Source organism: Lissotriton helveticus, chromosome 9 (genome assembly GCF_964261635.1).
Source record: "Lissotriton helveticus chromosome 9, aLisHel1.1, whole genome shotgun sequence".
NCBI classification, from domain to species: domain Eukaryota; kingdom Metazoa; phylum Chordata; class Amphibia; order Caudata; family Salamandridae; genus Lissotriton; species Lissotriton helveticus.
This window is the reverse complement of record NC_136070.1, coordinates 902,314,539-902,326,993: the sequence shown is the minus strand read 5'-3', so window position 1 is coordinate 902,326,993 and position 12,455 is coordinate 902,314,539. Positions and strand designations below refer to the sequence as shown.

Here is a 12,455-nt window from a genome sequence, read left to right as displayed (position 1 = left end):
GCGTGTTTGCCTAAAGGGTCTGTTCTTTAATAAAAGCAGCATGTTTAATGGCATGATCGAAAATGCTCTATATCGTAAGGTGTTCCGAAAGCAGCTAAATGGCATTATCGAAAATGCTCCATATCGTAAGGTGTTCCGAAAGCAGCGTGTTTCAGGACATGAGCGACGTTGTTTAAGGAAATGCTGCGTGTTTGCCTAAAGGGTCTGTTCTTTAATAATAAAAAGCAGCGTGTTTCATGGCATGATCGAAAATGCTCTATATCGTAAGGTGTTCCGAAAGCAGCTAAATGGCGACGTAGTTTATAAAGACGTAGTTATATAGTGTGACGTTATTTGAGAAAATGCTGTGTGTTTGCTTTAAAAACACGTGCTTTAATGTGTGCAGAGGCAGAGCAGAGAGATGTGCTTTAAGATGACACGTTGTTTAATAAAATGCAGAAGCAGAGAACATAGAGACATGCATTGAATAGCGGCACAAGTCATGCATTGAATAGCGGCACAAGTAGAAAACAGTGGCATAAGCATACTATTGAAGCATAAGCAGGGAACAAAGGTACATACAAAGAACAGATGGTAGGCAAGGACTAGTGGACAGTAGAGGGACAGCAGAGGCACAAGCAAGCATAGAATGGAGATACAAGCATGGAATAGAGGCACAAGCAGAAGCATGGAATAGAGGCACAAGCAGAGAACATAGAGACATGCATTGAAGAGCGGCACCAGTAGAAAACAGTGGCACAGGCATAGTATTGAAGCATAAGCAGGGAACAAAGGTACATACAAAGAACAGATGGTAGGCAAGGATTAGTGGACAGCAGAGGCACAAGCAGTGGTCAGTGTGGCAACTGATTGCGAATAGTGGCACAAGCATACAATAGAAGCATAGAATGAAGATAAGTAGAGAATATCGAGACATGCATTGAATAGCTGCAGAAGTAGAAAACAGTGGCACAAGTATACAATAAAAGCATAAGCAGGAGACAAAGGTACATACAAGGAACAGATGGTAAGCAAGGACTAGTGGACAGCAGAGGCACAAGCAAGTATAGAATGGAGATACAAGCATGGAATAGAGGCACAAGCAGAGAACATAGAGACATGCATTGAATAGCGTCACAAGTTATGCATTGAATAGCGGCAGAAGTAGAAAGCAGTGGCAAAAGCATACTATTGAAGCATAAGCAGGGAACAAACGTACATACAAAGAACAGATGATAGGCAAGGACTAGTAGACAGCAGAGGGACAGAAGGTACATACAAAGAACAGATGGTAGGCAAGGACTAGTGGACAGCAAAGGCACAAGCAGTAGTCAGTGTGGCAACTGATTGCAAACAGTGGCAAACACCACACACGCATGCGCATACACACAGACACACACACGAGCGCCCATGCACGCACGCACATACAGACACACACCCCCGCACACATACATACACGCGCGCACACACACATGAGTGCACCGCCCCCCCCGCACACATACACACACACAAGTGCACCAAGACCCCCCCCCAGCCCTTTTTAATTTACCGGGCCAATCTCGGGGGAATCCGCCCTCCGCACGCGGCAGGGGCAGGCACCGGGCATGTGCCTCGTGCCCCCTCCGCATAGTTCACGCTGCGGCTCTTGCCAGCTCGTTTCCCGGGGCTCCCTCTTGGTCAAGGGAGCCCCCCAACACTTGAGCAACCTCCTGCTGGCGACCCCGGGGCTCTCCACCGCTCACAGGAGCCCCGGGCCGCGATACGCATTTACTCCGCCTGCTTCCTCTTCCGGTCCGGACGCGGCCCCGCCCCCGTCACAGGCGACATTGCCTGACTTCCGGTGCGTGCGCGGCGGGATTCCAGCGGCATTTTCTGCCACACAAACCTTGTTTTTATTTAAAAACGGCCACAGTTATCTGGGGACTCTTGTAGTTCACTATCCCCATGATTGTGACCAGTCGCTGGTACCAACCTTAAATATTGATTTCGTGAGCTTTCTTTTGTGGAAAATAAGTTTCTGTTCGCCGATAACACATAGTAGTACATCTAGCGTATTGTTCGCAAAAGAGAAGTCGAAAAACACAAACACAACCCCAGCGTTATTGCATGAAGAGGAGTGTCTCAGGTCAAAGGTGAGTCGGGGTTGCAGGCATGGTTCATGACACCAACAGTCCTTGAACAGCAGTCTTGCCAACACAGACCTCATAAGCGGCGAAAAACACAAACACAACCCCTGCGTTTCTGCATGAAAAGGAGTGTCTCGGGTCAAAGGTGAGTCGGGGTTGCAGGCATGGTTCATGACACCAACAGTCCTTGAACAGCAATCTTGCCAACACAGACCTCATAAGCGGCTGTGGCTTGTAGAGAACACGCATCCTGTGCGAGGATAAGGACCACTCGGCTTCGTGTAATAATTATGTAATCAAGTGTCTGGCTAAATCAAACTATTACCATCTGTGTCAGCTGTTTCTTGTCCAACCTATACCAGAAGGTCAAGGAAGCGCGGGCCTAACTTACATTCTTATACAAAGTACCCAGCTTCCTAGTTATAAGACCATACTCTCACCTTTGACACCGTGAGCCCTACAACATATCTGATCTGGAGAAGTTGCAGACAGAGCCAAAGAGCCGTAGTGAGTGTCAGGATGAGAAAACAAGCATTTGCAATACAATAGGTCTCACATTTGCGAGAGTTTAAACTATTGGCATTGTAATTGACAATGCCTTTTATTTACGTTTTAAAAACCAACACATAAATAAAAGGCATTGCCATTTACAATGCCAATGGCTCTAACTCTAACAACTGCGAGACCTATTGCATTGCAAATGCTTGTTAAGTGTTGTCTTAAGTAAAGATAAAACCGGAGCTGGAGACATCATAAAAGATGCACATGAAAAGGAGATCCTTGGACTCTGTTGGTTCCATGAAGTATGTATATGAAAACACTGTACTGATGCCAGTAGGTGAAGAGAGAGGCTAGGGAATCTAAATTGGTTCCCGTCTAGAGAGAAGCTGATATTAGACTAAGAGCAATCGAGTCAAGGATGTCTCTCCAGATAAAGTGATATGAAGCATAAACACTGAATCATTTGTGGCCTGCACTGCATATCCCAGCTTATAAACTTAACTGTATGTCTCCCAAAACATGTTGTTAGGAAACATTTTGCTCGGAACATGAGGCAAAATGGAGCTCTAAAAGGGTTGAACCAACCTTCTCTGTCATGTTCACTGAAAAGGAAAGGGCCACGTTCTGATATAGAGGTAGCCTGATACTTTAAAGAGTCGGAAACAGATGCTGCGTATCCCACAATTAATGTAGATACCAAATCATGTCATGCTTTTCTTTTCTGCTGCTTATCAGTTCTGTCAGACGTTAACGCCTTAGAGTTGTTGCTGATCCATTTATTCAAATTAGAGAATATAGCTTGTCTGGCACCACAGACTTGAGACTGTTCCTCTGACTTGTTGGAATGGACGATCGATGTAGCTGGAGGGGTATGTACCATTTTGGTAATGATGCAGTGTAGCATTACCTGATACCCTGGTGGAATACGATTCTTTCTGCATCTAGGGTGTCCACCATGGACCATCACTCCGACGTTAGTGCATGTCAGTACTTTCTTGCGCATGTCACTAGTAAGTCTTTGAGGCATCTCAGTCCCACTTCTAATATGGTCTAATAGTTCCTATAGGTCATGCCCCAGTGCTAGGCTCTGTGGGCACCTTAAAGCTAGACCTGATGATGGGTTGTGTGCAAACTGTGGAAAGCTCCAAGACATTGTAGGAGGTTCATGTTTGAGCTTCTAATGAGATGGCACGTCTGAAGAGAACCAGTAACTCCAATGCAGAGCCTGGGAAAAAAGAAGACTACTTGGTCTCATCTTCTTTTGTTTCTTAACTGCTGAACCTATGCAAGTCCCATGGGCCGGCTTTGAAAGCTGTCTATCCACCAACCAAGTCTATTCTGAAGAATCTGCAATGAAAGGGAATCTTGTGAGTGGGCTGAAGAAAACTGACTTTGCTGCATCTGTGGGTAATGTGAAAGGAAGAAGGTGAGTGGGGGTAGACCACTGTGATACTATATTCCAACGAGCACCCATTAAAAAGAATGAGCATGCAGTTACTCGCATCTCTTGTTGAACAGTGATTAAATACTGTGCAATGGAAGCCAACGAGGGTGTGGATTAGACAAGGCTGCAAATATTCTCAGGCATATAATTGTTGAAATCATTTACTTTGCACAAAATGTGCTCCTCTTCCTCCTTTTTTGCTGTATGGATATCACAGGAATCTAAAGGAAGAAGGACTGGATTACAAGTTCATTACATGGGCTGGTGGGAAAAGATTGATAATCCTAATATTGATAATCTTTTTACAGAACCCACCACAAACAAAATTATTTGTGCTTGGAACCCATCACTTTTTTACCACCATCAGAAGTTAAGGCTTAGCTGCCCCTGCTACAATTCTATCTTTTAATCCTCATTCTACATACACATTCCTTCAGTGAGACAATCCCAACTGCCATGGCCCTCGCACATGTTCATCCAGTGTTTACCATATGTTTTTCTTACTTCCATGTTTCCCTAAAGATACAAAGGACCACTTTTGGAGGAGGCTGACCTTCATGGAGCAGTTACGCTCGGAGCCACATGCCAGAACTTTGCCAGTTTGTGTGTATGGCTAATATCGGAGATGAAAGCGGTTTGTCTGCTGGAGGAAGATGTCAGTCCAACTAGTGGTGAGCATGGAACAAAATGCATTTGTTTTTCTGAATTTTTATAAATAGCCTGCCATCTACTCGCCTCCTAAACATCACACAATACTACCCCATAAACAATATAAGTGACCCCATATTTTAATAAAATAAATTTTTCCTTCTAGGCGTGGTGTCCAGCTAATGTCCTCTGAATGGTAAATTAATTGCCTTTCTTCTGCAAGGGATAATGCTTGGTCATTTTTTCTTTATGAGGGCTATTCGTGAGATTATTATTTTCATTGTGGACCATCTTGCTTTTGTGTAAATTTGATTTTTGCTACATTAGAGAATTTCATCACCCTACTAGTATCACTTGTTTTAAAAAAAAATCTAAATAATCGTGATCTGCATAGCTAGGGTAGACAGGTCAGAGTTCACAATCAATTGTTTATACTAAGTTACAAAGGGTGTCAAACAATTTGTTTATTTGTGGTGTTCTCTTGGGATTTCCCCGCTGTTCATATTGACGGTACAATGTGCAAGTAGGCTGAATTTGTTTGTTCCTATTACATCCAGAACAGATGGGAGCCTTGTGATGGCAGGGATATATTTGAGAATTCCTCTAGTTTTGGTATTTGGGAAATCCCGCATTCCTCATCTGAAATTATAAATAGCTTGCACACTTTCTTTCTGCACCAGGTCCATTCTCTGTCAGATCTTGCTTCACTTGAGAACCTTTTGGCTTTCCAGAAAATAAAGACTGCAGCCTAGGATTAGTATGGATGTGATCTGGAAGCTGAGCTGCCGATTTAGATACATGGAGACCTGGGTACTGATTTTAGATTTGGCTTTTGACTAAAATAATGTAATTCTGAGCAGAACACGTATTTTCAAAGTGCCTAAAATTGTAAAGTATGTGAAATAGAATTGTAAATATGTGAAATGTGTAATAGAAATATGTAAACTCCCTATTTGATGTCCATTACCTCACAACCAGCTTTGCTCTTTATAAATAAAATAATTTATGTACACATATTACTAGTATCTGAGATCTAGTACTGTTTATCCCAAGTCCATTCAAATATGATGGACTTGGGCAAACTGATCATGCTGTCTTTTCCAACTACAAAATCTGAGGGTAGAGTGCATTCAATGCCTCCGAAAAGAGGTAGTATAAAGAGGACCAAGAGGAGTACAGCTGAACTAGTTGACCAGGCTAGAGCTGTATCAATAATTCCCACTCTGCATATATGTCATGGCCCAGTGACTCAAATCATCTGCTTGCGGACCTTCATGAATCTGACTTGAGGTTAGCTTTGCAGTAGGGCACTAATGGACAGTCAGCGTGCGAGGCATGGAAATATGAGCCAGACTGCATGATTAAATCAGAGCCACTAGTTAAGAGAGCTTGACAAGTTTGACTGATTTTAACAGGCTGCAACAGTTTCTACTACTATCTGAGAATGTTCCTTGTTTCTATTTATTAGCTAAGTAAGTTAATGCAAGGAACCATTTGTATAGTTTAGGTCTCAATGAGTCAGGCTGTTCTCTTCAGTGCAAGCCAAGTCAAAAATGCGGAGATGTACTTTTTAAAAAGTGAACCAGTTGTGAGTCTTGCATGCCTCTGTGTGACTAGTGTAGGCTTCTCTTCTCTATGTAACTAACAGAAGCCGATTTCCAAGATGGGACCTCTATCAGATTGCAAACGTTTAAAACACTTTAGGATTTAGATGGTTTTTGTAGGAATCCTCCGTTGAGTTTTGTTCCTCATAACTCACCAAAATCAGATTTTCCATGATTGTATGCATTTCAGATTTTCAGTCGCTCTTTACAACTATTGCTTTTTTGCTGTTTACCTGCATCCTAATATTATTTTCATATTCTCTCATACTTTCCTGTATATTTAAGCCTGTTATCCTTGATCCATTTCCACAAGTACTCCCACTTTTTAAATATGTATTTATTATTCAATACATACTCTCCTGAGTTTGCATCATTCTGGTTTAAACGTTATCGAATTGTGAATCCTTGCTATCTTCTGTAAAGAAACCATGAGCTTTGCCCAACTACTAATAAAAGTGAGCACCATTGTAACTTTTGGAATTTACAGCTTACCTAGTGGAGGGCTGTCATCACGGACCAATCTTGTTCACTTATACTTTGTACAGATTGAATACATTTCTCACACTATCCCATTCAGTTGAAGTATTGTATGGATTATATATTGTAGAGTGTGAGAGTGCCTTCAAGTTTTGAACGTTTCTTGCACAGTCTTGAAAGTAATCTGCGTTCTCCCAACAGGTCCAGAGGATGCGGATACCTTCCAATTGGAAATGAGTGGTGTACTCAGTGAGTTGTGCTGCCCGTACCCCACGCTGACCACAGGGAGTGTTACTTCCAGGCTCACCACTATGGAGAACTGCCACATACTGCTGAGTAGGTGAAATTTAACTTCTTTACTGTAACAAAACCGGTGTGGCGAGGGGGGATAGGAAACTATTAAACAACAAAAATAATTGCAAGGGCACATGGTACTTTCCTAGAAAATTATTATGAGTTTTATCATGTACTGATCTTTTGAATCTCCATGTGAGCTTTCTGTCACACCCAGTTTCAAATCCACCTAAACTAAAGTGGTTTCCAGGCCCTAACACGTTCCTTAGTCAAATATTGCTCTCTATATATGGAACCAAACAGTAAGGTTTTCAATCCTTTTTTGTTGTTGTTGTCTAAAGGAACATTTTGAGACTCTCTCATCTCAGGGCAGAGCCTCTTCATATTACACCTCAGCACTGTCTGAGGATAAAATCAATTAAATATCTACCTGCAATGTTCTCTGCAGTTGTGAAGAGCGGCTTTGTATCCCAATGACAAGACTTTGAAGTCTATATGGGTGCCATTAGGCAATCAATGGAGGCTTCATCGTATGCGACTGATATAGATGTAATGCATTATCCACGTTGCCGCCGTTGTTAACTAGTTTCGGATTCTTTAGAGTCATGTATCTCTCATTTTGTTGACTGAATTGAAGAGAGAGTTGCTGTATTATAAGCCCGAACCCAAAATAACTGTAGTGAGAAAGTTATGTAACTTCACCAGTGCCTTTATGTAAAAGTTGTAGTTTTTGCTCAGTTGATTTACATATTTGCTGGGCTGAGAGTAAAACCAAATCCCATTGTCTTCACTTTCTGAGAAATCTAATTTGGCCTTTCTCTTTTTATTACATGTCACAGTCACATACTGATTTGGACAAGATATATCAGAAACTGATTAATAGCAGTACAATTTATTTATTTTTAGTTCAAAAGAATTTTATTGGTAGTTTCAGACATAAAAAGAAAAACATAGCAACATAATAAGATGTCTGATGGCAAACAGAGGAGTGTGGTACATACAGTGGTGAGCAAAAGGTTCCAAGGCATACAATTGAGAAGTTAAATCGAATAAGAGCCAGAATGAATGATAAGAAGTACCCATCAGCAAACATAACAATAAATATTACAGCATAAAACAATAAGATAAATGAAGCAACAGTTACATGGTACAGCACATAAATTAGCAGAGTCAGCCATAGTAACACTTGATTAGTCCACAATTTGTCGTCTCGAAGGGAAGTGAACAGCAATATGTACATTCCTGCAGGAAGGTGAGTCCGTCACGGGGGTAATGAGGCATGTGAGGCCAAGACGTCGGCTAGATGGTCGAGGTAACGAGGGATTGGCTGAGGGAGGCTTGTGTGCACTAAAGTAATTGTCAAGAGTGGTCCATAAACGTCTGTGCGGGGGGCGCCAAAGAGATTGCAGAAGGGCCGTATTTTCTGCTCTGCGGAGACTAAGTACCCAGTTTAACCAGCCAGCATAGTTTGCTTTCCGTGTGTCCTTTCAATTATTAAGGATCACTTTTTTTGATTGCAGCGGTGAGTAGAAGATCAAGCAGGGCCTTATCATCGTCATTGAGGGATTCACTTTTGAGAAACCCAAAGACTAGGTAAGATAATTCCCTAGGTGGGGAGAAAGCAAAGACTTTATCAGTAAACTCAAAGATTTTATCCCAGAATGGGGCTACACATTCACATTGAAGGATAAGATGTTCCAGGTCGCCCTCCGCACAGTTGCAGTTCCAGCAGAAAGCGTCAGGCCTGATATTGTGGGCAAAAAGACACGCCGGCGTCCAAAAGGCTTTATGGAGAAGCCAGTATTTAGTTTGGGATAATGTGGGGCTGATTTTGTGACGCATGCAGGAATCCCAGGTTTTGGCCCAGTCTGTATCTGAGATAGGGAAAGCATGATGTCCAGAACTGTTTGATAGGAGTAGTGAGATTGGAATGCCGTGGTCGTAGGAGTTTATAAATCCATGACACTTGGTGTCCAAGCCTGTTTAATCTGGTGAAATAAGACGGAAGGGAGGGAGGATTAGAGGAGAGATTTGCTTTGGTGATTGCTCTTTTTATGTCCAAAAAGTTATAGAACTCAAGGGAGCTAAGATTAAATTTGGATTGAAGGTCCTTGAACGATAGAGGGTCTGCACCTTCGTAGAGTTGGTGAGGAAAATAAATGCCTTTTTCCACCCTTAGGCAATTGTATAGTGGCTTGCCTTTGTAGAGCACCGTGGGGTTATTCCATATTGATTCCCATCTTGAGCGCCTGATGGAGGCCTCAAGCATTTTATCCACTTTGAGAAGGGCTATTCTTGTATTTCTAAAAATAGGTCTTGAGCAGATGATTGAGTTCAGTTTAGTGAACAGGGCAGACGCTGGTGCTACATTCTCAAGGAGGGCCTTCTCTATCTCAAGCCACACAGGGAAATAGCCCTCTGGTGGAGATAGCCAGTAAGAGCCCTGTTTGGCAAGAAATGCAGTTTGGTATCTTTTGAAGTCTGCTAGGTTGACTCCACCTGCAGATTTGTCTAGGCGAAGTTTCTTCAAACTAATTCTAGATTTCTTCCCTCTCCATATAAAATTTGTGATTGTGACGTCTAATTTATGATGAAATTCCGGGGATAACGTAAGAGGCAGCATGGTGATCAAATAGTTGACTAAAGGGGAAATCATCATTTTGGCGGTTTCAATCCTTCCCCACCAGGTAATAAAGGGGGGGTTTCCACCCGTCTAATAGCGTTTTAATTTTATCCAAGGTTATTTTTTCGTTACGTTGAGGGGTTTCAGCAAGCGTGCTCCTAAACTCAACCCCAAGCTATTTAATGAAGCCCGGTTGCCAGTATAGGCCCGAGTTACCCAACATGTCCTTTGTACTGAGAATGTTTAACGCTTTAACCTCAGATTTATCCCGGTTCAGTTTGTAACCGGAATGTGAGGAATATGTTTCTATGGTGGACATGAGGCCCTCAATGGAGGATTCTGGCTGTTCAGTGACCACAAGGATGTCATCTGCGTATCCCGCCAATTTCACTCGCAAATTACCGAATTCCACCCCTTTGATGTTTTCGTTACTCTTAATGGCAACTAAGAGGGGTTCAAGGGCAAGAAGGAAGAGGGCTGGAGAGAGGGGACAACCCTGCCTAGTACCTGGTTCCAGACGGAAAGGTGCGGAAAGGGAGCCGTTTATGGCAATACGGGCTGATGGGGAGGAATATAGAGCCATGACCATATCTATAAAGGGCTTCCCCAAGTTAAAGGATTGCATACAGTGTTGAAAGAATAGCCACGACACCCTATCAAACGCTTTTTCAGCGTCGAGGGTGATGGCAACGGAAGGAGTGGCAGTTATTTTGGCTTTCTCTAAGACATGCCAGAGTAATCTGGTGTTATCATTGGATAGCCGGTGTTTGAGGAACTCCACTTGCGAGTTACCAATTAGCTTGGGGAGAAATGAATTCAGTCTGGTGGCTAGGATTTTAGCATAGATTTTACAATCTGAATTTATAAGGGAGATTGGTCGATAATTTTTTGTCAATAGGGGGTCTTTCCCTTCTTTTGGAATAACAATTATGGTGGCCTCGCTCATAGAATCAGTGACAGCACCCTTGGACATAAAGGATTGGAAGAGGGTCAAGAGGACCGGGCTAATAGATCCCACAAATTCTTTATAAAAATTGTCTGAGAAGCCATCAGGGCCAGGGGCTTTATTGTTTTTAAGGGATTTGATGGAAGTGGAGATTTCCTGTACTGTGAATGGGGATTCCAACTTGGGGCGATCCGCCTCGGAGAGTCTAGGGAGGTCTAACGAATTCAAGTATTTGGTGCAAGCATAGTTTCAGTGCCTTGAATTTGTTTATCCATACTCCTGCTCTTTGGCTTAGAATTGCATTATATTCATACTTTGACTTAGTGAGGCGGTCTAAGATGGAGTTATTATCAAGTTCAGCTGCGTGAGAGATCTCTAGAGCTTTAATATCCTTCACAAGGATTTCCAGAGCATGATTCGTTTTTTTGTTCATTTGGGCTCGGATTCCAATGATAACACCCCTAATCGTGGCCTTAAAAGCATCCCAGACGACCGAGATGTCTGAGTCTGGAAAAATGTTCAAGGTAAAAAATTCCCGAATGGCGGTCTCTATTCTAGTCTTATTTTCAGGGATGGGCAGGATGTCGTCATTGTAACGCCAACGCTTCGGGGGGAGGATCGAGTGTGAGCCTATAAGCTTGGCATGGATACAAGAGTGATCCGAGATTAGTTTGGGGGCAATGTCAGTTTCCTCTATGAGGTGAGTGAAAGGGCTGGAAATTAAATTGTAGTCGATTCTTGAGTAGGAGTTGTGAGGGGCCGAATAGAATGTGTAGTCTCGGCCGTCTGAATGCTGTAGGCGCCATGAGTCGTGTAGATTGTATTTGGAACACAGACGGGTCAGAATATCATGGGAGCGAGACGCGTGGTATGAGCATTTGGATTGGCGGTCTAGGAGGGGATCTAGGGGAAGGTTAAAGTCACCACCGACTATTAAAAGTTCCTCTTGGGGGATGTTCTCCAAAGTATATGAGACAGATTCCCAGAACTCCGGGACATCCGAGTTAGGACCATAGATGTTTACTACATGAATGGGGTCGTCGCCTCTCATGAGGTGCGTCACAAGCAGTCTGCCATCATCGTCATGAGTGTGTGAGGAAATAGAGATGTGTGATTTTTTTGCGATAAGGGTAATCACTCCTCTCTTTTTGTGAATCGCGGATGAGCAGAGGGTGTGCGAAATCCAATGTTGGTTAATGAACGCTGCATCATCTTTTGATAAAGAAGGATGACGTCGCCCTTGGATTTAGCTAAATGTCAAGGATTTTTTTTACGTTTAACTGGGTGGTTAAGACCCTTGACGTTTAAAGAAACAATGTTTAGATTTTCTACCAGTGATTTGTTGTGAGTCATCTAGACTGCGTTTATCGCAAGGGAAGTGGCTAGCACATTACGACTGGGGTTATGCGAACCAATGGGCACATGTATTAACAGGCGGGGGAGTGACCAGGCAAAATCGGGACCTGTGAGTTCCAGAAGACTTCTGAAAGCAACGAGCGTGTGTACTGGTGGGCTAAACACATGAAACAATTGTGATACTACTTTTGATGTCTGTGCTGTACAAAACAAAGGAATAAAACAAAACCATACTGAAACAACCAAATTTACAGAAACCCCTTGCTCCTCAAACCCACCCCCCACCCTCCCCCCAATATCCCTAGCCCCAATATCCCTAGCCCCCTTCTCCCCCTGGTACCGGTAACTTATAGCTCCGGTAGGACTGTAAAAGAGCGATGTAGTAGAACAGTGTGTACAGATGATGAAACAATATGAAAATCTGGAGGTGCGAATGGTGCTGTCAGCAAGAACAGTG

At 42.9% G+C, this 12,455-nt stretch overlaps 1 protein-coding gene across 1 annotated transcript in view; it reads left to right on the top strand.

The window, feature by feature from the left end:
• Positions 1 to 12,455, top strand: part of LOC144781974 (protein FAM98A-like) — a 97,570-nt gene that overhangs the window by 26,651 nt on the left and 58,464 nt on the right. The window contains exons 2-3 of the mRNA XM_078661068.1: positions 4,573 to 4,721; positions 6,981 to 7,115. Of these exons, the coding sequence (XP_078517194.1) occupies positions 4,573 to 4,721; positions 6,981 to 7,115 (284 nt within the window). The remainder of the gene's footprint in view (positions 1 to 4,572; positions 4,722 to 6,980; positions 7,116 to 12,455) is intronic.